Source organism: Lampris incognitus, chromosome 8 (assembly GCF_029633865.1).
Source record: "Lampris incognitus isolate fLamInc1 chromosome 8, fLamInc1.hap2, whole genome shotgun sequence".
Classification (NCBI taxonomy): Eukaryota; Metazoa; Chordata; class Actinopteri; order Lampriformes; family Lampridae; genus Lampris; species Lampris incognitus.
This window is the reverse complement of record NC_079218.1, coordinates 19624785-19647156: the sequence shown is the minus strand read 5'-3', so window position 1 is coordinate 19647156 and position 22372 is coordinate 19624785. Positions and strand designations below refer to the sequence as shown.

The following is a 22372-nucleotide window of genomic DNA, read 5'->3' as shown; positions in this document are numbered from 1 at the left end:
GCTTATCCCAACCGGGGTCGCAGGATGCTGGAGCCTATCCCAGCAGTCATTGGGCAGCAGGCGGGGCTTTTTTTAATTATTACTATTATTATCATGCTGTTGATTTAATTCGAACCATCAAATCTAGGAAAGCCATACCTTCCTGTATTCACCCTATGTGTTGACATCATCAGATTTAGATTAAACAAAAAAGCCAATACTCAGTTTAGACATGTCCTAGACCCAAGACCAGGCACCTGGTTCATATAGTTCTCAATACAACATTTGCAATATTCATAGATACACGAGGAAGGCCAAGGCTAAGTGGAAGAAAAAAAAACCACACACCAGCGGCAATACACAGTCTTTCCTAACTAAAACCGTGCAGTTGCATATATATTTACTGGCCTCGGGTGATGTTGTTGCATGTGTTGGCTCTAACACAACCTACTGTGGCTTTTGAAAAAATAATGTCATGTTAATAGGCATAAAGGGAAACTAGTAGCTACAAAAGCTGGTAAATTGTACCAGGAATAAGAGGCTTTACAGTTTAATTGTCTGTGGTTCAGAGACCATGGTGTTAAGGCAAGAGGTTTCAAGTCATATCGTATAGAGAGACCACAAGAAAGCTGCAGAGGTGTCCCCTTTTCTGCAGCAACAAGCTAGTTTATTTCTGACACCAGTGAAAGGATTTATGTCATGTTTTAAAACGTTAGGTCATTTTTAAAATCTACGCAAACAATATGATTTATTCCAAATGTTTATCTACTTCCACTCTTTTCTTGGTTTTCCGAAACCTTTTAGATCCCAAGCCATGCAATTTTTCTTCTTTTTTTATGTGTGTGTGTTTTTGTCTTTGCACCTTCATTGCCCACATTTTGTTTTCTCATTATGGCTAATATAAAGGTATTTGCCTTGGAAATGGCAGATTTCATTTTAGGCTCCTCACAGGGTGTTTGAGGCTTGACCTTGAAACAAGCAGAGCTGTCACCGGACCTCATGTTACTCTGACTAACCCACTTTGTTTTTAACCGGCCGTGATCCGGTGCCTCCCAAGATGCCATGAATGAAATAAGCACTGTGGCCATTTTCATAAGCTGCAAGAGACTCCATACTGTACACTGACCCAGTTATGCAGGAAGACGGATATTGTAAAGGGGAATTAGCACCCTCCAGTGGAAGTATAATGCTAGTGTAAGTAAAGCCCCCTTGTCAGATGAAAAAACAAAACAGAAAAAAAGCAGCCATTCCCACAAGGTCCCTCTGCTGGAAAAATGCTGACCCTACAAGGAAGTGGAAAATGTTTGTGTTGATGAGGATACGGTTAAAAGCCCAACAAAAATAGATATCTTGCACACATATTGCACGGATGATGCCTGAAGTCAAATTTTCTCATTTAGCAGCCACTTAGAAAAGACAGTCCATCTTTACAATAAGACCAGCCTCATAAAGGGTTTGTAATTAGCTTATTAATTAGGTTGTGAACAATTTATAAATCATTAATAAGCTGTTACAACACATTAGATAAAAAGGGCAACAGTGACCTGTTGCTTGCCAAATAGTGAGCCCACATTTATATGTACTGTTAAGCCTCAGCTCTCGTTGGTTACTTAGCTTGCACCTAGCATGATCTGAGATTTAATAAAATCGATAAAAAGTGCAGCAGTTAACTTGATCTTGCCAAATAGTGAGCCTGCATTACGTATGAAAACTGTTATAACTTGTTTAGAATTGTTTATTAACGATTTATAAAGTATTAACTACCTCAATAATAATAACCTAATTATAAACCATTTATAAAGGTAGTCTTATTTTAAAGTGGTCCTACCGAAAACACTTTTTTTTTTTTAACCGAGTCATTTAGATGTTGTAGGATAGCAACATCTCACTTTCACCATATTCAGATGGGTTTGGATGACTGGAAGCAAACTGGGGGGGGGGGGGGGGATCTTATATTTTACAGTACAGTTTTTCTCTCATTTTCTTAGTACATTGATTTTTTTTTTTTTGGAAAAGGTGGCTTGGGCACAGTTAGAAGTTTAAAACCCACTGCATGGGTACCTGAGGAGAGATTCGTATGCGAGGAGATTTCTGGACCGAATGCAAAAGCCCCGTTCCCAACCTGACGTGCCGTGTGGGAGAATATTGTTTCCTTTGCACAACTGTGCAGAGGCACTTGCTGGATGCTCCTGCTGAGATCACACACACACACACACACACACACAGACACACACACAGACACACACACACTGCCAGACAGAGCTCTGAAGGTGTGTGCAAGTGTGTTCTGCACATTTCGATACCTGTTAAAGACGATCGAATAGAAACATCGAATTTAAAACGGAATTTCTGTTGCGACAGCTGACTCAGACACATCAGTGTAGACGTGAATACGGACAAACCTCTTTAAAAGCTACATATAGGGGTGTCTGCAACCTTTTACGGATGCTGAGTTGCAGTGAGCAAAAGAAACTTGTTGTGACAGATCAGATAAATTATTCTATGACTACATGAAATGCTATAATTCATTCATTTTCAGCAAAGCGGTGCTAGATTTGGTGTCTTGATAACAGATTTAGAGTGCTGGTTGTCTGGTGTTAGATTTGGGACACACATATTGTGCACACATGTTCACAGGTATTGAATAAACTGCCTAATTATTAGTCAAAGTAACACACCCATTGTATTTTAGAGTTATTTTTCTTTCTTTTTTTTCCTGGTTTGATCTTAGAGGGTAGCTCCTTTCAACCTGTTTGACCAGCATATAATATGTTAATATGCAGACACATGTGCACTTTGCTCTCCATGAGCAGGACCATTAGTCAGTCAAGTCAGTTAAAGTGAATAAAGTATTGTGCAGCGCTTTTATATAAAAAATGAAGCACTTTGCACAAGCACTTTGCACAAAACAAAAAACCGAAATATACACAAAATAGTTGAAGAAACAAATGTGTGAGAGTGCATGTATGTTTGACCCATGTGCACTCACGTAGACATTTTTGATTGAACGTAAAATCACCAGGAAACGCCAGGGGTGTCTGCAGGAGACTCAGTAAATAACATGCAAAGAGAGGAATGACTGTAAACAGTACTGGATTAAATTGGCTTTTTTTTCTTTTAGTCTAGACATCAATGATGAGTATCTATCACAATGTCTGACTGCGTACTCTTCTAAAAGGAGACGACCTGATCGGAGAAGACCCCCCCCCCTAGCTGAGATCTCTTAAATGCAAGGGAATGACAAGAAAACCTGCATTCCGTGAACCAAGAGTATGAATCCACTAACAGTGGGTAGTTAAAAGCTAAATCGGTGATTTATGGAGGTGCAGGACCCCTGAATGCCCTGTAAGTTGGAGCTTTATGATTAACCCGTACGTTTACGACTAAGCCATTAAGAAAGACAACAGCTGGGATAATGTGTTTAATTCACGTCTTTAAGTGTGAAGTTGGGACAGTTAGAGGGTTAGAAAGCATTACAGTTGTTGGTTCCAGAAGAAAGAAATGGCAACTCTCCCTCGAAATCGGTCTCTTATAAGTATGCGGTGTGTTGTTAGGATGCTGCCTCAGTGTGACTGCACAGGGAAGAAGTCTGGATCAAGGGTTTTGCTGATTGGTTGATTTTATTTCTAACTTGTTAAAATAACAAAATAAAATGTACAGGCAGGAATATAAAAACAAATGGAAATAACAGTGAACATATTTTGCAAACTCTCTGTGACAACACAAGTAACAACTAGTCCGTGTTCGAAAAGGGCGTAGGGTGAAGTAAAGAACTTTTCGGGTCCTACCCCTTTTTTATACATTATCAATCAAATCAAACCAAAACAAAACAAAAGTGGGAAAAAAAGAAAAGAAAGACCAATGCATAGAGATCAAAAATAAACAAACAGCAGAAGTCAAACAAGGAACCTTACACATCATGTATCATGTCATGTTATTCAACTCCACCTCTTTGTTCAGCCATCCTATATCTGTTCAGTATGTTAGTTTTAAAGAATTGCTTAAACGTACTTAATGATTTATACATCTTCATTTCTTTTCTACAGTTCCATAGATCCACTCCTTTAACAGTTACACAAGGAAGTTTTGCATTTGTCCTCACTAATTGTTTTTTGAATATACATATTCTCCTGAGATGTTTACTTTCCCTCCTTTGGAACAACTTTTGGACACTGTTTGGTAACTGCTGTTTTTTTACTCTGTACATGATTTGAACTAGTTTGAAGTCAACCAAATCCTTAAATTTTAGTGCTTTCAGTTTAATGAAGAGTGCGTTTGTAGGCTCTGTAAGTGGTTTTGTTTACAATTCTCATGGCTCTTTTTTGAAAGATGAAGATTGGATCTGTGTTTGTTTTGTATGTGTTGTATGGAAGTAGGAAGGAATAGTACAAGGGGTATAGATAGTGCTGTTGATGTAGATCTTTGACTTTATATAATATTGCAATTGACTTTGATATTTTTGCTTTAATATACTTTATATGTGGTGTCCACCATAATTTATTGTCTATTATTACTCCAAGAAATTTGATTTCTAACACTTTCGATTTCTACATCATTTATCATGGGCTTCTTGTTTGAGTTTGTTGACCGATTCCCAAATATTAGAAATTTTGTTTTGCTTACATTCAGTGTTAGTTTATTTGAATCAAACCAACTCTTTAGTTTCTTCAATTCATTTCCCACTGTACCCAAAAGTTGTTCCAAGTTGTCCCCACTGCAAAGTAAGTTTGTTACATTTGCAAATAAAATTATTTTTAGCATTTTGGAAACCTCATATATATTATTAATGTACAAAATAAACAACAGTGGCCCCAATACTGAACCTTGAGGAACCCCACACTTAACCTTCATTAATTGTGATTTAAAATTATTAATTTGCACATATTGGTACCTATTATTTAGGTAACTGGATAGCCAAGAAAGAGCTACTCCTCTGATTCCATATTTTTGTAGTTTTATTAATAATAAGTTGTGGTCAACTGTATCAAATGCTTTTTCTTTTTAGAACTAAGAATACTCCTACAGCATATTATCTCTTCCACAAAATCAATTAGTGCAAGCGATGTAGTCCTATTAAACCCATATTGTTGTTCACACAGTAAATTTTGTGATGGTCATCCAACCTTGAATAGAATATTTTTTCCAGTATTTTAGAGAATTGTGAAAGCAAAGAAACAGGTCTGTAATTTGAGAGTACGTGTCTATCTCCAGCCTTGTACATGGGTATGACTTTAGCCGTTTTCATTTTACATGGAAAAACACCAGTTTTCAGAGGTTGATTGTATATATACGTAAGAGGTTTCACCACACACTCAATAATATCTTTAACTAGCGACATTTCAATACCATTGCAGTCGGTTGATTTCTTACTCTTAAATCTTTTGACAATGTTAATAATTTCTTTTTCATCTGTTCCCTTTAAAAACAAAGATTCTTATACTTGTACATCTTTACTTGCCACATAATTTCTACTGCCAGTGCTTGCAATATCCCCAGCCAAACCAGGACCAACACCAACAAAAGAATCATTGAATTCATTAGGCCATATGGGCCATATAGTTGATAGTTTTATTATTTTTGATTAGGAAGTAATTTGGGTATCCAGTTTTCCCCTTTTTATTTTTAATAATATCATTCAATACCTCCCATGTATTTTTATGTAGTTTTTATTGTCCTCAGAAACGAAAGTTTCTGCAAATGTCCTTTGAGTGAATGAAGAAAGAGGTGAGCTCTTTATAACTTGAGAGCCGAGTTTTGTGTGAGGAGAAGGTTGTCTTATCCACAGTGAGGACGTCCATGAGGCTGTTTATACCTGACATTAACATGCGTCTTGGATGATCTGATCCCAAGTGGACAGATGTAAGTATGTCAGTTCACACCCGGCATTAGCATGCATCTCCAGTGACCACTTGTGATCAGATCTCACTTTCCCACCCGTTGTGCAAATAAACGTGTACATCACTGTGGTAGGGGGCATGGTTTAGCCTCGGCTGCAACCGGGGGGGGGGGGGGGGCGTGGCTCACAGGAGAGCAGTGCGCCGGCCTGTGCAAGTGAACGAAAGGCATTATTAAATAAAGCCTGTGTTAATTGCCTACAACTGTGTCTGCCTTCATCTCGAACCCTCCCAGTGGCATGTGTCACAATCGCTTAAATAAACAAGTAAATAAACACATAGTAGAGAAATGTGAGGAGAGGGGAGTCGAAGCAACAGGCATTTAACTTTTTTTATTCTTCTCTTATTTCCATTCCACTTTGTTGTGAAGGACAACAGGTTTTTAAAGAGTGCTGTGTAAAGAAACCATAAATAAACCTGATGATGATGATGATGATGTAGATCTGTCTGAAAACCTTCAGACACCTGACCTGATTGCATTTAATAAATTATTGTCTATTGTGGGTAAATAGTTTCACATTATGACAATGGCATGGAAACCCAGCAAATGCACACCGCGCCAGGTAGAGACGAATAATCTGCTGAGGAAAGTTAACTGCGTGAATTAGGAGCGTCAGGCTCCGATTGTTTGCCTTCGCTCATTTTGTGCCCCAAATAAACAGCAAAAGTTGAAACTCAGTCTTCAAACTCGTCATGTGGGGAAAATGTAAATGTCTGAGCACTAGTGTTTTGTAATTCTCAACCCGAAACCTGTCAGGCTTGACCCGATCACGTCGGTTCGGGCTCAGATTATTTAATCACTATTCCAGTGGGTTTGAGAGGTTCGGGCTCTGCGCTGCAGTGGATAAATTAACTTGAACCTGAAGTTGAACTTGAATGTGCAAGCGGGCGGGGGCTCTTCCACAGTTGTGGGTCCGATGAGTGTCGGAAATTACAGACGAGGTTAAAAGAAAATTAAACTAGGGAGGGCGTCCGGGTAGCGTAGCGGTCTATTCCGTTGCCTACCAACACGGGGATCGCCAGTTCGAATCCCCATGTTACCTCCGGCTTGGTCGGGCGTCCCTACAGACACAGTTGGCCGTGTCTGCGGGTGGGAAGCCGGATGTGGATATGTGTCCTGGTCGCTGCACTAGCGCCTCCTCTGGTTGGTCGGAGTGCCTGTTCAGGGGGGAGGGGGAACTGAGGGGAATAGCGTGATCCTCCAACGCGCGACGTCCCCCTGGTGAAACCCCTCACTGTCAGGTGAAAAGAAGCGGCTGGCGACGCCACATGTATCGGAGGAAGCATGTGGTAGTCTGAATCCTTCCTCGGATCGACAGAGGGGGTGGAGCAGCGACCGGGACGGCTTAGAATAGTGGGGTAATTGGACGGGTACAACTGGGGAGAAACAGGGGTCAAAAAAAGAAACTAAACTAGACCCAGAGGAGGGGTTGGTAACCATCTAGTCAACTGACGTCCTCTGCGTAGGCAGACGTCAGCTGACTAGGCGGTCCATTAATACAGCCTGGGACACACGTGCGTTAACGCTTCAAATGCGATGTGGACAAATGCGTCCTAGGCCACCTCCGAATGCGGTCTGAGCGATCGGGCTGTCAAGATACACTGAGGGCACATTGGGTGCAGTCACACCTGTACTTAGAGCCGTCCACTTGTGGTCCGATCAGCCAAGACACATGTTAGTGGCGGGTGTAAACAGCGGCTGTAAAGCAGCACTGGGGCTCGTTCAGCTGCATGACGTCACAAGGTCTGATCGCTGTGTGACGTATCGGTGTAAAGGCAGAAGCGAGTGACATAATTGCGAATGCTGCAGAGAGGGAACACGTGAGAGGACCTGCAGCTCGGCCGCGGTGACACTGAAATATGTGTTAGTGTGTCTTTACATCATTACCCGTCAACACGGCATGCTACAGTTAAACACATACACAACACAGGGTTAGCATGCATGTGTATGCGTGGAGGAGGCAGTCGGTTGGGCCGAGTGTGTGCGTGTGTGTGTGTGTGTGTGTGTGTGTGTGTGTGTGTGTGGCCATGAAAATATATTTGTCTCCACCAGCTGGCTGTGTGTGTGTGTGTGTGTGTGTCTGTGTGTGTCTGTGTCTGTGTGGGTGTGCGTGCGTGTCGGTGAGCATAAAACTGTCTCTTTCCCTCGGCTTTCTTTTCCTCCCTTCACCTTCAGAGGGAAGGACACACATTCCAGCGCCGTTTCCCGACTCTGGCCCTGGGCGACGCTCGGCCAGAGCTGATAAGTGACAGGGGCCCCAGCCCCCCGCGTAACCCCCACCGCCGCCACCTTTCCTCCTCTCCTCATCCTCTCCTTCCCCTCCTCCCTGTCCTTCAGCGCGCAGACACGCTGCTCCGGAATTCTGCCCTCTGCCCCACTTCTGCCCCCCCCCAAGCCCCTCACACACACACACACACACACACCTCCTCCTCCTCCTCCTCCCACCACCTCCTCCCCCTACCCCCCCGCCGGAAAAAAGAGAGAGGAGGTCTTTAAAGAGATAGATTGGTATTTAATTTTCAGCACTAGCCTGGTCAGTGACATCATGCCCCGCCTCCATCTCTTTGTCCTCCTTGTACATTTACGAGCGGGGCCGAGGCGAGAGGAGCGATGTCTGAAGCCCCCCGGTGAGGCCGCAGACCCTCCCCGCAAGTGGTTTAAATGCAGATTTACGTGTTCAGCTCGATAAGCGTAGGCCCGTCTAACTCTCGACGACATTTCCCCCGCCCCCCCCCCGAGATGTTTGTGCCGACCGAGTAGCAAGTACGACCCCCGACCCCTCCAGTTGTTATTCAGGGAGGATGGTGCGTGGGTATACTACATGCTGTAGGTATACAACATGTTGTAGGTATACTACATGTTGTAGGTATACTACATGTTGTAGGTATACTACATGCTGTAGGTATACTACATGCTGTAGGTATACAACATGTTGTAGGTATACTACATGCTGTAGGTATACTACATGTTGTAGGTATACTACATGCTGTAGGTATACAACATGTTGTAGGTATACAACATGTTGTAGGTATACTACATGCTGTAGGTATACTACATGTTGTAGGTATACTACATGCTGTAGGTATACTACATGCTGTAGGTATACTACATGTTGTAGGTATACTACATGCTGTAGGTATACTACATCCTGACCCGCCACGCCAGCTCGGGTCGACGCGGAGCTCACCTGTGAGACTCTGTGCAAGTTTTCACTTGGGCCAATGTTTTTTTTCTCTCTCTCTCTCTAATTTGGAATAAACATCATTTTGGTGTTGTGGTCTCCTAGCCTGAGTCCCTTCTGCAATGGTGTCACGCTCTTGTACACTAGAAGCAGTGCTCCCTTCTCTGTCCTCGCCTCCGTTCGCCTCCCTCCCTGTTTCTCCGGCTCTAGCTGGGTATTAAGCATTCCACTCAGACCAGCACCAAGGCTCTGAGCTCACAAAACTCTCCGACCATGTGTGTGCGCGTGTGTGTGTGTGTGCGCGCCTGTAAGGCCGTGTTAGTGTGCATTTGTGTGTGTGTGTGTGTGTGTGTGTGTGTGTGTGTGTGTGTGTGTGTGTGTGTCTCCGGTGCGTGCTTGCATGTGTGTCCGCCTCAATTGCTGGAGCCTATCCAAGGTTTCCGTGGTGACCGCACAACACAACGAGACAATCAGAGGCAAACCCACGCAGCGCTGCAAGAGGACATTAACACAGGAACTGCGGGTCAGGGGGCAGAGGAAGGCAGGGCGAGAGAGGGGAAGAGGGAAGATGAAGAGGAAGGCGGAGGGAGGTGTTGGGAGCCGCGGGGAGAGGGGCAAGTGAGCGAAGGCAGTGCAAAAAAACCCAAAACAACAAAGAGGCGCATAAACAACAATAAACAATAAGAAAATCTTCAAGGCTGCTTTAGGCCTCCGTCTTTTGTGCCTTGGGGACGTTGAGAGCTCTGAAGGTTTCCTGGACCCGGGAGAACCTTGTATGGTTCTAACGGTTTCCTGGACCCAGGAGAACCTTGTATGGTTCTAACGGTTTCCTGGACCCGGGAGAACCCTGTATGGTTCTAACGGTTTCCTGGACCCGGGAGAACCCTGTATGGTTCTAACGGTTTCCTGGACCCGGCAGAGCCCTGTGTGGTTCTAACGGTTTCCTGGACCCAGGAGAACCCTGTATGGTTCTAACGGTTTCCTGGACCCAGGAGAACCCTGTATGGTTCTAACGGTTTCCTGGACCCAGGAGAACCCTGTATGGTTCTAACGGTTTCCTGGACCCGGCAGAGCCCTGTGTGGTTCTGGCTGCACCCTACCTCGGCGTGTGAGTGCGTACAGTGTTACGGTGTTAGTCAGAGACGGCGGCTGCATGCGTGACTGAGTCGGTGTGCTGGACCACAGTGCGAGTGTGTGTGTGTGTGTGTGTGTGTGTGTGTGTGTGTGTGTGTGTGTGTGTGTGTGTGTGTGTGTGTGTGTGTGCGCACGCATTTGTGCATGCACAAGCGCTCTCACATATCTCTGTCTGTCCCCCGGGGATGACGCTAAAAATATGTGGCTCCTCAAGCCTTCTGGTGTCTGAGCAGCGTCTGTCTGCTCTCCGTTGCTGTCCCTCTGCTGCTGCCCCCACCCCCACCCCACCGCCGCCCCTGCCCCCTCCTCTCTCTCCCTCCCCCGTTACTCCTGTTCCCTCAATTACACCCTCTTCCAAACACAGCGCCTCGGTGGGCGAAGCCCCCCCCCCACTAACACACACACACACATGCACACCGACCCACACACTCACGCCAACTGCACCCAGCTGCGTCTCCGCTACACTTCCACCGAGGATGACCTCTGTTCTGCTGTAGCCAGAGTGGGAAAGAGGGAAGGAGAAAGCGGTGTGTGTGGTGGGGGTGTGGGGGGGGGGCTAGGTTGAAAATTAGTGAAAAAGAAAGGGACGAGCACAGAATTTGGTGAGAAGAGGCGGCCCAGTGTACATATTTGAAGGCTGGGGCCTCCCAAGTACGCTTTTCCACAGCAACAGCGGCCGTTTATTTATCAGAACCGGATTCACTCTGGCATGTGGTCTGTCACCTGCCTGCTGCTGTAGCAACTGTCATCTTGTAAAGCTCTTTGACCTGGCACCAACTGCAGCCTCTCCTTCGCTTCCTTTGTGCAGATAACCGTGCGGCGGAAGCCTGTCAGAGGGCCACGCCTGAGGAGACCAGATCCGGGGAGAGCGCGGCGGCGTGCGCAGGGCGGGGCCGGGTGGCTCAGCTCATGAAAACCTTCAGTGTTGAGAGCTCTACTGCCCCCACACAGACTCCCTCCCGTGGCAACAAGCCTCCTCTTCCCAGCAAACCTAGCCACTTGCGTCTTGTGTCCTCACACCCGCTTAGGTAATCCAGATCCAGTACTAAACGGAACCACCTGTCCGACTCTCCATGCCTTGATAAAAGCTGCACTGGACACCGTTAGGACCCCCCCCCCCACAGCGTGGGGCTTTAGCCGACTGGCAATGTGAACAGGGTGGATGGGTATTTCTCAATTTTGGTCGATGATGCAGACCATCACCTTCATTTCCAAAGAAAAACAATGAAAATATATTTTGTGCTTGAATGTTTTGGTTTCCTCCTTTTCCCTTTGTACACTTGCAGGACTGCACGCGCTCCGTGGGAAGAAACTCCAAACCAAGCAGTTGTAATGGATTCTTTTTCTATTAATATAACCCTTCTTCTTTCTTTTTTTGTGTGTATTTACCAGGGAATGTGTGTCTATCATACTGCTTACTCCCCTGCTGTTGAGGCTTTCCAGGCTTTGCACAACACATGGATGAATACGGCTCCGTTTTAATGTGCCATGTTTTTCGGAGTCCTGGCAAAGCGGTTCCCAGAGCCCGTTACACTTAATAACCGTTTGCCTTCCTGTTCTGCTATTCTGATCGTTCACGAGAGGCATTATGGCGTTCCCTGACACGAGCATGATTCGATACTTCTTTTGGGGGATCTTGGGTCGAACACTACTCACTCATTTCTATGGTGGACAGTCGAATGGGCCTGGACCGACACAACAGGAGGAAGTGAGCAGTGCGGGGGGGGGGGACCGTGCCGCTGCAGCGCACACTTGTTTACCTGTCACAGCGCAATGTATGTTTTCCTCTGCCACCTGGCCAAAGCCTCAGCGCGACCTGTTGTGGACCACAACGGTGCCAAACCGCTCATCTGTCTCTCCCGGTGGATCAAACCATGTCGGGTCAGACAGCTAGTGCCAAAATAACCACGCTCGGCTCTGTGTTGCTCTCATTATTGTTCTCCAGTTCTACTCAAAACCGTACCGGTCCGATATGGCCGATCGCATTTGGGTTGTTTTTTTTGTTTTTGGTTATTTTTTTGTATGATGTTTTTGTAAAGGGATATTCAACACTACTAAGATGCTCACGTGTGAATATTGAGAGGTGTCTGTGCTGTCTATGATGTCCGGCTTGTGTGGTGCAAACAAAGAAAATAAAACCATTTAACCCCTCTCGTTCAAGTAGCGGTCTTTATTCTAAGGGGAGACTGTAAAAGCTTAACACTTGGTGTTATTTTTTTTCTTGTGAGTTTGTGAATGCCTCTCTACTCTGTTCACCTCAAAAAGACTGGGTTAAGTATATCTTCATCTATATGTTGCCCTTTTAAAATATCTATCCATTGTCCAAGCGGCCTTTCCCAATTGGGGTCACGGGGATGCTGGAGCCTACCCCAGCAGTCATTGGGCAACAGGCGGGGAGACACCCTGGATAGGCCGCCAGTCCATCACAGGGCCGACACATTCACACCTAGGGACAATTTAGTACAACCAATTCACCTGACCTACATGTCTTTGGACTATGGGAGGAAACCCACGCAGACACGGGGAGAACATGCAAACTCCACACAGAGGACGACCCCTAAGGTTGGACAACCCCGGGGTTCGAACCCAGGACCTTCTTGCTGTGAGGCGACCGCGCTAACCACTGCGCCACCGTGCCAACCGCTTTTAAAACATGAAGGTCACAAAATATTTCACTCGACAGGCAACATTAAAAGAACACAAACGAAGAGAAATTCAACAAACAAAAAGAGAAAAATAGAAAAAGTTTTAAGAGACTATGACCTTGTGGTACAACATCAAACCCTCCCTTAAACAACTGCACAACTATTATTACTCCCCCAAATCCTGCACCCGCAACTGGATATGAAATGCTGATTACCAAGAATATAGTCGATCCTTTAGCCATGATGCTAGAACCGAGACTAGCTAGCTGTTTCATGCTAAGACATCTCTCTTGTTTGTTTGACTGAAAGCACCCAGCATGCTTGCAAATGCATTTTAAACTTTGCATTGCTAGCATTGTCGACAATATGATGGTTAATACAGCATGCAGCGTGCGCGAGGCAGCCGGCTAAGCTGTGAAGAGAGAGAGAGAGACAGTTGCTAAAAGGCAGCACGCGGAGGTAAATAAATGAAGTTTTCCACCATTCACCCAAGTTGCTTTTACGAGAATTTCACAATTCTCAGGTGATAAATGACGTCAGCATGGTACTTCCTCCTTCACCCTGCCCAGCAGACACAAGCATGAGCACCAAATAGTATTTTTGGGATGATTCGTCGTTCAGAGACAACTTCTACAGCTGGATATTTGGTAAGAGGACTCTTAACCAGGGTACAGGAGAAGCGGGGGGGGGTGTTCTGTTTTACTGCACTACAAATGTGGTACACAATAGAGTGTAGTGGAGTACAGCAGTTATTTTCTACAGGGGGCTGTGTGTGTGTTTGTAGGTGTGCGTTTACTGAGACACGGTTGCAGCAGTCAACAGGCGAGTCATCTCTGAGGAGGCTGGTATGTCTGCTGTGTTTCATCGGGATCTCCCCCCCCCCCCTTCACCATCACGCTGAAAGTAGGAGTCACTGTACCAGTTGCCACCTGCAACCGTAAGACAAACAAACACATACGCACACATGCTGAGGTATACTACCGAGACCCCAGTAGTTTCCAGTATGGTCCAGGTGGTATTGCTAAATATTGTTATGCTATGCTCGGGAATAGCTGAGTAGATACTAAGCCTGCCATTGCAAGAACCACATTTATGCCCCCAACTGACGTTCAACCCCTGCAGGAGTTTTCTCTCATGGTACTATTTCTCTACTTTTTTCTCAAATAAATATAAAAAGGTGGATGTTTGTGGACTGCACAGTTTTCCTAAACCTATGCCTTTTGCATGTTTTAGTTTAGTTATGGACTAGATCCGAGTCAGTATCACCTTTATTCACCATGGGACAAGACATGCACGAGGATTTCCCTTCGTGCAGCTCAGCACACAGGACGAGGTGGATGGGTGTCCCCGTACGGGGCGATAGAGGGGGATGGGTGTCCCCGTACGGGGCGATAGAGGGGGATGGGTGTCCCCGTACAGGGCGATAGAGGGGGATGGGTGTCCCCGTACGGGGCGATAGAGGGGGATGGGTGTCCCCGTACGGGGCGATAGAGGGGGATGGGTGTCCCCGTACAGGGCGACAGAGGGAGATGGGTGTCCCCGTACAGGGGCGATACAACAGCACAACTCCAAAAAAAACTTACACAACTGACCTGAGATCACTTTGACAGTTGGTCAGGGAGCAGCTCCACTGGGGCAGCTGTGGGGGATTCACACCTTCCTTTGAAACGCCTTGAGAGTATTTGATACGGGGGGGGCGTGTCCTGTCCTCGTCTTTCATCCACCCCGGTTGGGGGAAACAAATTTCAAATTCAAATGTCAACCCTTGCTCACACTAACGTAATTACCAGGTGTCTGACATTGTCTGGTACGCTCGCGACCAAGCCGCCAGTTTGGAAACTTACTGCATGTTAGGAATCTTTCACTAAACACACTGCTGGCGGCACGGTGGCGCAGTGGTTAGCGCTGTTGCCTCACAGCGGGAAAGTCCTGGGTTCGAACCCCAGGCCGTCCCATGTCCTTCCTGTGTGGAGTTTGCATGTTCTCCCCGTGTCTGCGTGGGTTTCCTCCCACAGTCCAAAGACATGTAAGTCAGGTAAATTGACCATGCTAAGTGGCCCCTAGGTATGAATGTGTGTGTGTGTGTGTGTGTGTGTGTGTGTGTGTGTGTGTGTGTGTGTGTGTGTGTGTGTGTGTGGGAGGGGGGATGCAATGGCCTCCTAACCAGGGCAGGCACGTAGCCAGGTAGGTGGTTTTCGTGTCTGACCCCCCCCCCCCGAAACCCCACGGCCCGGCTGAAATGGCACCAATAATTATTTAGTTATCGTTTTGATTATTTGTCACCGCCCCTCTAGCCTACTCATACACTGCATCTATCGTGACTGACAGGCGTTAAACCTGTCAGTTAATTTGTTTCCAAACATGATGTATCTTATTGGTCTGTTTCGTAAAACAAATAAAATCACAGGCTTTTGATTGGCTCAGGGGTCTGACGAGTCAGCTAAGCAACCTGCCTCTGGTTATGCTAGCTAAATGGTCGATCTATAGTTTGCTTTTCAAAAGCAGTGGAGCCGCCGAAAGCTACCTGTAAATCAGGCAAGAGCAGTAAAGTTAATATTCGTAAAATCAGTGATTTTTTTGTCTCAACGTGTCCCGACTCAAAAAAGAAAAAACAAGAACATTCCAGATGATCTGGTCACTAACGTTACCGACTTTCCAGAGCAAGTGTTAGCAGACCCACTGCCCTCCTCCTCGGAAACGGAGCCAGAGTTAGCAGACCCGCCGTCCTCTACCTCGGAAACATTTTCACACGACTTTGTGGATTATATTGGTGGGAAAATATCAGACGAACAGAGAAGAGAAATATACTCACTGGACTGGACGGCCAATATCGGACAAACATTCCCTACAAAACTAGGAGGTAAACTACCTTTCCAACGTCATTGGATTGACCAGTTTAGCTGGCTAGTATACTCCACAAGGTCCGACGGTTTTTTTTGTAAGCACTGTGTTGCGTTTGCAGTCGAGCATGTGGGCAAGGGAGGGCACAGAAAAGCTGGCAAGCTAATTAATGTCCACTTCTCAGACTGGAAACATGCTTTAGAGACGTTCAAAGACCATGCACAAAAGGCATATCACAAGGATGCAAGTTTGAAAGCGGACAATTTCCAAATGGTTCTCAACAATAAAATGGATGCAATTTCACTGAGGCTAGATTCTGAGAGAAAAAAGCGAGTCCAAGAAAACAGAGAAAAACTCAAAAGCATCATTGTGTGGTGACCCACGTCTATATAACTAGAGACATTCACCTAAGAGGACAGTGTACCTTTAAGGGAAGAGGCGAGGGGTCAGATAATGCACTTCCGCTTCCGGTACACAGTTCAGTGTCGTTGTCGAACGTATGACATGCAAAGTTGGAGCTAGTAAACTACCTCGACTACGTCTACTTTCACGTCTCCTGTCTCGTTGTTTTCTAACTCCACACTGGTGACCCCGACGTGATCGAACTACTAATACGAGTATGTCTGACAACGACGACGCCGGTGCTAACAACATGGCTATTGCTAACGCTAGCATTTACACCGCTACTGTGAAGCTACCCGACTTTTGGCAGCATAATCCACGGCCGTGGTTTCAACATGTGGAAGCCCAGTTCCAGCTGAGAGGGATAACGCAGGATGCAACGCAGTACTTCCACGTAGTGGCGGCGTTAGACGCATCGACAACGGCGCGAGCAATGACACTGCTGGAAGCTCCGCCAGCTGCTGGCAAGTACGATACTATAAAGACATTCCTCCTGAAACTATTTGAACTGTCGGAGCTGGAGAAGGCAGACCGTTTACTGTCCCCGAATGGCCTCGGCGACGGCAAACCGTCTGAGTTAATGGAAAAAATGCTGTCTGTGCTGGGATCGGCTGATCCGGCCTTTCTTTTCACACACATTTTTCTGAGGCAGCTCCCCGCACCTGTACGCACAGCACTGGCCAGTTCTCCTCTCGCCGCCTCCAAGGACTACCGTTCTCTGGCTGCTGAAGCAGACAGGGTTTTCCTGGCCAACCGGCAACAGTTTGTGCATGCCCTGCTACCCCACCAGACCGCCCCACCACCACCTGTGTACGACTATATGGACACCGCGGCTGCGGTGACAGCCCGCCGCCAACCTGACGACGGGCTCTGTTATTACCATGCCAGGTTTGGGGCAAAAGCAAAACGGTGTCGCAAACCCTGCAGTTACCGGGTTCAGGGAAACGCCAAGGCCGGCGCTCGTTAACGGCTATGGGCGCCGGCCGTGACTGCAAGCTGTTGTTCATCAGAGACTCCTTGTCGGGCCGGCGGCTGCTGGTTGACTCTGGCGCTCAACGCAGCATACTACCAGCACAAGCTGTGGACACGATGACCGACAGTCACGGCCCCCAGATGGACGCCGCCAACGGCACGTCCATTCGGACGTACGGTATCAGACATGTGGACGTGTGTTTTGGCGGCCGACGTTTCAGCTGGGACTTTGTGATGGCTGCTGTATCCACCCCGCTCCTAGGTGCGGATTTCCTCTGTGCTTTCAACCTGCTGGTGGATGTTAAAAACTGTCGCGATTGATGCCGTCTCTTTTGCGTCATACCCCTGCACGCTTGGGGGGGCTGGAGCGCTGTGCCTCGCTAACACACTCTCCACCGGGGATCCATACCAACGCCTGCTCGCCAATTTCCCCGAGCTCACCACACCCACCTTCTCCTCGGCGGTGGCCAAGCACGGCGTGGAACATCATATCACCACAGTGGGCCCCCCAGTTTACGCCCGGGCCCGACGCCTCGACTCGGCCAAGCTCGCAATAGCCAGGGAGGAGTTTTCGACTATGGAGCGCCTCGGCATTGTCCGCCGTTCTGACAGCCCGTGGGCTTCCCCTCTTCACATGGTTACTAGGGCCAACGGGGGTTGGCGCCCGTGCGGGGACTACCGTCGCCTAAACAATGCCACGACCCCCGACCGGTACCCCATACCACACATACAAGATTTCTCTACCCACCTGGCGGGCGCTGCCATCTATTCCAAAATCGACTTAGTGCGGGGGTATCACCAAGTGCCGGTCCACCCACTGGATGTCCCAAAAACGGCTGTCATCACACCCTTTGGGCTCTTTGAGTTTTTACGTATGCCTTTCGGCCTTAAAGGGGCGGCGCAGACGTTTCAGCGCCTTATGGATTCTGTGCTCCGCGACATGCCATTTTTGTTTGTGTACTTAGACGACATCCTCGTGGCCAGCGCGTCGGCGGAGGAACACATGACGCACCTCAGACAGCTGTTTGACAGGCTCAGCGAACACGGCCTCATCATCAACCCAGCTAAGTGTCAGTTCGGGGAGTCGTCCACCTTCCTCGGGCACCACATCACTCCACAGGGGGCCGTTCCCCTCCCTGCCAGGGTTGAGGCTGTCACCATGTTCCCCCGCCCCCGCACTGTACAGTCGCTGCAGGAATTCCTGGGCATGGTGAACTTTTATAACCGTTTCCTGTCCCGTGCCGCCCACATCATGCGTCCCCTGTATGAGGCCCTGCGGGGTAAGAAGTCTAAGGACGAGCTGGACTGGTCTTCGGGGATGGACGAGGCTTTTGTGGCCGCCAATACCGCGCTGGCCAACGCTGCGCTGCTAGCTCACCCGTCGCCTGCCGCCCCCATAGCCCTTACAACGGATGCCTCCGACTACGCCGTGGGGGCCGTGTGTGAGCAGTGGGTGGGGGGGGGGGCTGGCAGCCGTTGGCGTTCTTCAGTAAACAACTCCGTGAGAGCGAGCGCAAATATAGCACCTTTGATAGGGAACTACTGGGTCTCTTCCTCGCAACCAGACACTTTAGGTTCCTATTGGAGGGCCGACAGTTCACCGCTTTCGTGGACCACAAACCGCTGACGTTCTGTATGGCCAAAACCTCAGAACCGTGGTCTGGGCGTCAGCAGCGCCATCTCGCGGCGGTTTCCGAGTTTACCACGGACATACAACACGTGTCGGTCAAGGATAACTTCGTCGCCGACTGCCTTTCACGGGCGGTTGTTAACGCCGTTCACTTGGGACTCGACTACGCCGCTATGGCAGCGGACCAAGCCAAGGACGCGGCCGTTCAAGACTACCGGTCGACCCCTACGGCGCTACGGCTGGAGGACGTGACGTTCGACGCTGCCAACACCATCCTCCTCTGTGACATCTCCACCGGTCAACCGCGCCCCCTGGTGCCTACTTCCTGGCGGCGCCGAGTTTTCGACACCGTCCACGGCCTTTCCCACCCGGGAGTGAAGGCCTCGACCAAGCTGGTGAGCGTCAAGTTTGTTTGGCCTGGGCTCCATAAGGATGTTAGAGCCTGGGCCGGCTCGTGTGTGGCGTGCCAACGCGCCAAGGTGCACCGCCATACCAAGGCCCCTTTGGCGCCGTTTGTGGTTCCAGAGAGGCGGTTTGACCACGTCAATGTTGACCTGGTGGGTCCCCTGCCCCCCTCCCGTGGTTATACGTTCCTCCTCACTATTGTGGACAGGGCCACCAGGTGGCCAGAGGCTATTCCCTTGTTCTCCACGACGGCAGCAGAGGTAGCGCGGGCGTTCATCGCCTGCTGGGTGGCCCGTTTCGGCACACCGGGTGACATCACGAGCGACCGGGGCTCCCAGTTTACCTCGGAGCTCTGGACGGCGGTCGCTGAGCACCTGGGGATGAAGATCCACCGCACTATGGCGTACAACCCGCAGAGCAATGGACTTTGTGAGCGGTTCCATCGGGACATGAAAGCCGCTCTGCGGGCAAGCCTCACTGGCTGCGACTGGGTGGACCGGCTCCCATGGGTCATGCTCGGCCTGCGTTCGGCCCCGAAGGAAGACCTCCAGACCTCCTCCGCTGAGCTGGTGTATGGCCAGCCCCTGCGAGTTCCGGGGGAGTTTCTTCCGGATGCTACGGCTCCCTGGTCGGCCGCCTCTCACCTCAGTGCGTCCCGGAGCGCTGCCGGTGCCTTCGCTCCCGTTCCGATGTCTCAACACTGCCTCCCCCGGTCCTACGTCCCCAAGGATCTGCCATCGGCGAGGTACGTCTTCATTAGGCACGACAGCCATCGGTCCCCGCTGCAGCCCCCATACGACGGGCCCTTCCGCGTCCTGGAGGCGGGGGATAAGAACTTTGTGGTGGACATGGGGGGCAGGCCGGAGCGGGTCGCTATAGACTGTCTCAAGCCCGCTCACTTGGACATTGGGGAGCCAATGCAATTGGCCCTACCCCCGCGGCGGGGACGCCCTCCTAGGTCGGCCCCGGCACCTGCCTCTGTTCCTGCTTCGGCCCCGCCTATGGCCCGGGTTTCGGCCCCATCTGTTTCCCCTCCTGTGAAGCGCAGCCGTTATGGCCGCAGGGTCCGCCCTCCGACTCGTCACTTGTTTTCCCCGTGACTTTGCACTATGTCATTGACTGTTCTGTTGTAGAGTCTATTTTTATGTTCATGACTTGCGCTTTTGCTGTTTTGCATTGTTTTGTGTAGGTGAATTCTGGGGGGGCCTGTGTGGTGACCCACATCTATATAACTAGAGACATTCACCTAAGAGGACAGTGTACCTTAAAGGGAAGAGGCGAGGGGTCAGATAATGCACTTCCGCTTCCGGTACACAGTTCAGTGTCGTTGTCGAACGTATGACATGCAAAGTTGGAGCTAGTAAACTACCTCGACTACGTCTACTCACGTCTCCTGTGTCGTTGTTTTCTAACTCCACATTTGCAACGTTGATTTTTTGCGGTTGCCTAGAACTCGCCCTGAGAGGTGATATTGATTCAGGACCAGTGACATTGAATGAGCCAACTCACAATGACGGAAATTTCAGGGCTTTACTCAGGTTTAGGGCTACATCTGGCGACACAGTACTGTTACAACACTTGAGTAAATGTGCAGCAAACGCTAGCTACTGCAGTCCTGATGTACAAAATGAAATAATCAGCATAATTGGAGATGTGATAACAAACAAACTGGTGCAGAAAGTAAACTCCGCACAGTGTTTCGCTGTGTTGGCAGATGAAATGAAAGATGTTTGAGGGCGGGAGCAGCTTTCTGTCTGTGTCAGATACGTGAACCAGCATGACATCCAATATAGCATCAGAGAGGATTTTTTGTCCTTTGTTGATATCGAGAAGTTAACCGGGGAGGCAATCGCCAATTCAATCGAAAGTCAGTTGACAAATGCAGGCGTTGATTTACAGTTTTTACGTGGCCAGGGATACGACGGCGCATCTGCCATGAGTGGCCGTTTAAATGGTGCCCAAGCTAAAATCAAAGAGAAGCACAAGCAAGCAGTTTATGTGCACTGTTCCAGCCACGGTTTGAATTTGGTCCTAAACAAGTGCTGCACTGTACAAATGGTGCGAAATTGCTTTGGAATTGTCTCGGAAATCTGCACTTTTTTCCATGATTGGGCTTTGCGGTCTGCATGCAGTCTGCGACACGAGACGGAGCGTCTTTTACCCGACTGCAAGAAAACGCGACTGACGAAGTTGTGTGAAACGAGATGGGTCGAACGCCACGACGCAATATTTACATTCAACGAGCTTTTAGACCCTGTGCGATCCAGCCTGCAGATAATCAGTGAAATCTTCACAGGAGACACATCTGTTAAAGCCACTCAGCTCTTTAATTCAATTGACAATGCAGAATTCATGCTGTCCATGAATGTGAGTGAGAAGATGCTTGCAAAAACCTACCACCTGTCCACCTTCCTTCAGAAGGAAAATTGTGACTTGGTGAGTTGCGTTTCAGCTGCTGATGCTGTTATTAAGCAGGTAGATGAGATGAGGGCTAACTCTGAGATGGAGTTCAGGCAGATTTCCAAAAGACCTCTTCCCAAGCAGCCAAGTATGGGGTTGAATTTCGACCACGAAGAGGCATGGACTGCAATGAGGATCCATTGAAGGCCTGTGAAAATCACTACCGGCAAAAGCTTTTCATAGTCATGCTTGACTTTTATTCATCACAGACGAAGGAACGCTTCAGCAAACACAGAAATGTGATCTCCAACCTCTGCTCCTTACTGCCATCTAAGGTCAGCATGCTGAACGACAGCTCAGCTCACGCGCTCTCCAACCTGTATCCTGATGAAGTGTCACCGCGTCTGGAAGTTGTAAAGTCAGAAATTGACACCTGGCGGGATAAATGGAAAGATGCAACTTATGTTCCACAAAATGCCATTGAGGCATTAAATGCCTGTAACAGTGAGTTGTTTCCAAGCATCTTCAAGCTTCTCCGCGTTTTGACCACGCTTCCTGTCACCAATGCCCATGTCGAGAGAAGTTTTTCCCGTCTGGGAAGGATCAAGGACAAAATGCGCAGTACAATGACGGAAAGACGGCTTAATGGACTGACATTGCTCTCGGAGCACAGAGACATTGTGGTGACGCCGGAAGAGGTACTGGACATCTTTTGCAGACAAAAAAGACGATTGGACCTGCTTTTATAAGGTAAGACCCACTTTTATTTATTAATGCATTGATGATTATCTATGGGCCATTAATACGTTGACATTTACCGTACGGTTGGGTATTAGGCTATAGTATACAGTGTGGGAATTTTATTTACCGGTAGCTTTCAGCAGTGTT

At 48.2% G+C, this 22372-nt stretch overlaps 1 protein-coding gene across 3 annotated transcripts in view; it reads left to right on the top strand.

Annotated features, from left to right (window-relative positions):
- The window catches only part of zgc:100829 (uncharacterized protein LOC445149 homolog), a 32098-nt gene extending 19764 nt beyond the window's left edge, over nt 1–12334 (top strand). For all 3 annotated transcript variants that reach the window (XM_056284617.1, XM_056284618.1, XM_056284619.1), the window contains exon 8: nt 10998–12334. In XM_056284617.1, the coding sequence (XP_056140592.1) occupies nt 10998–11221 (224 nt within the window). In that variant the 3' untranslated portion in view covers nt 11222–12334. The remainder of the gene's footprint in view (nt 1–10997) is intronic.
- Nucleotides 12335–22372: the final 10038 nt, after the last annotated feature.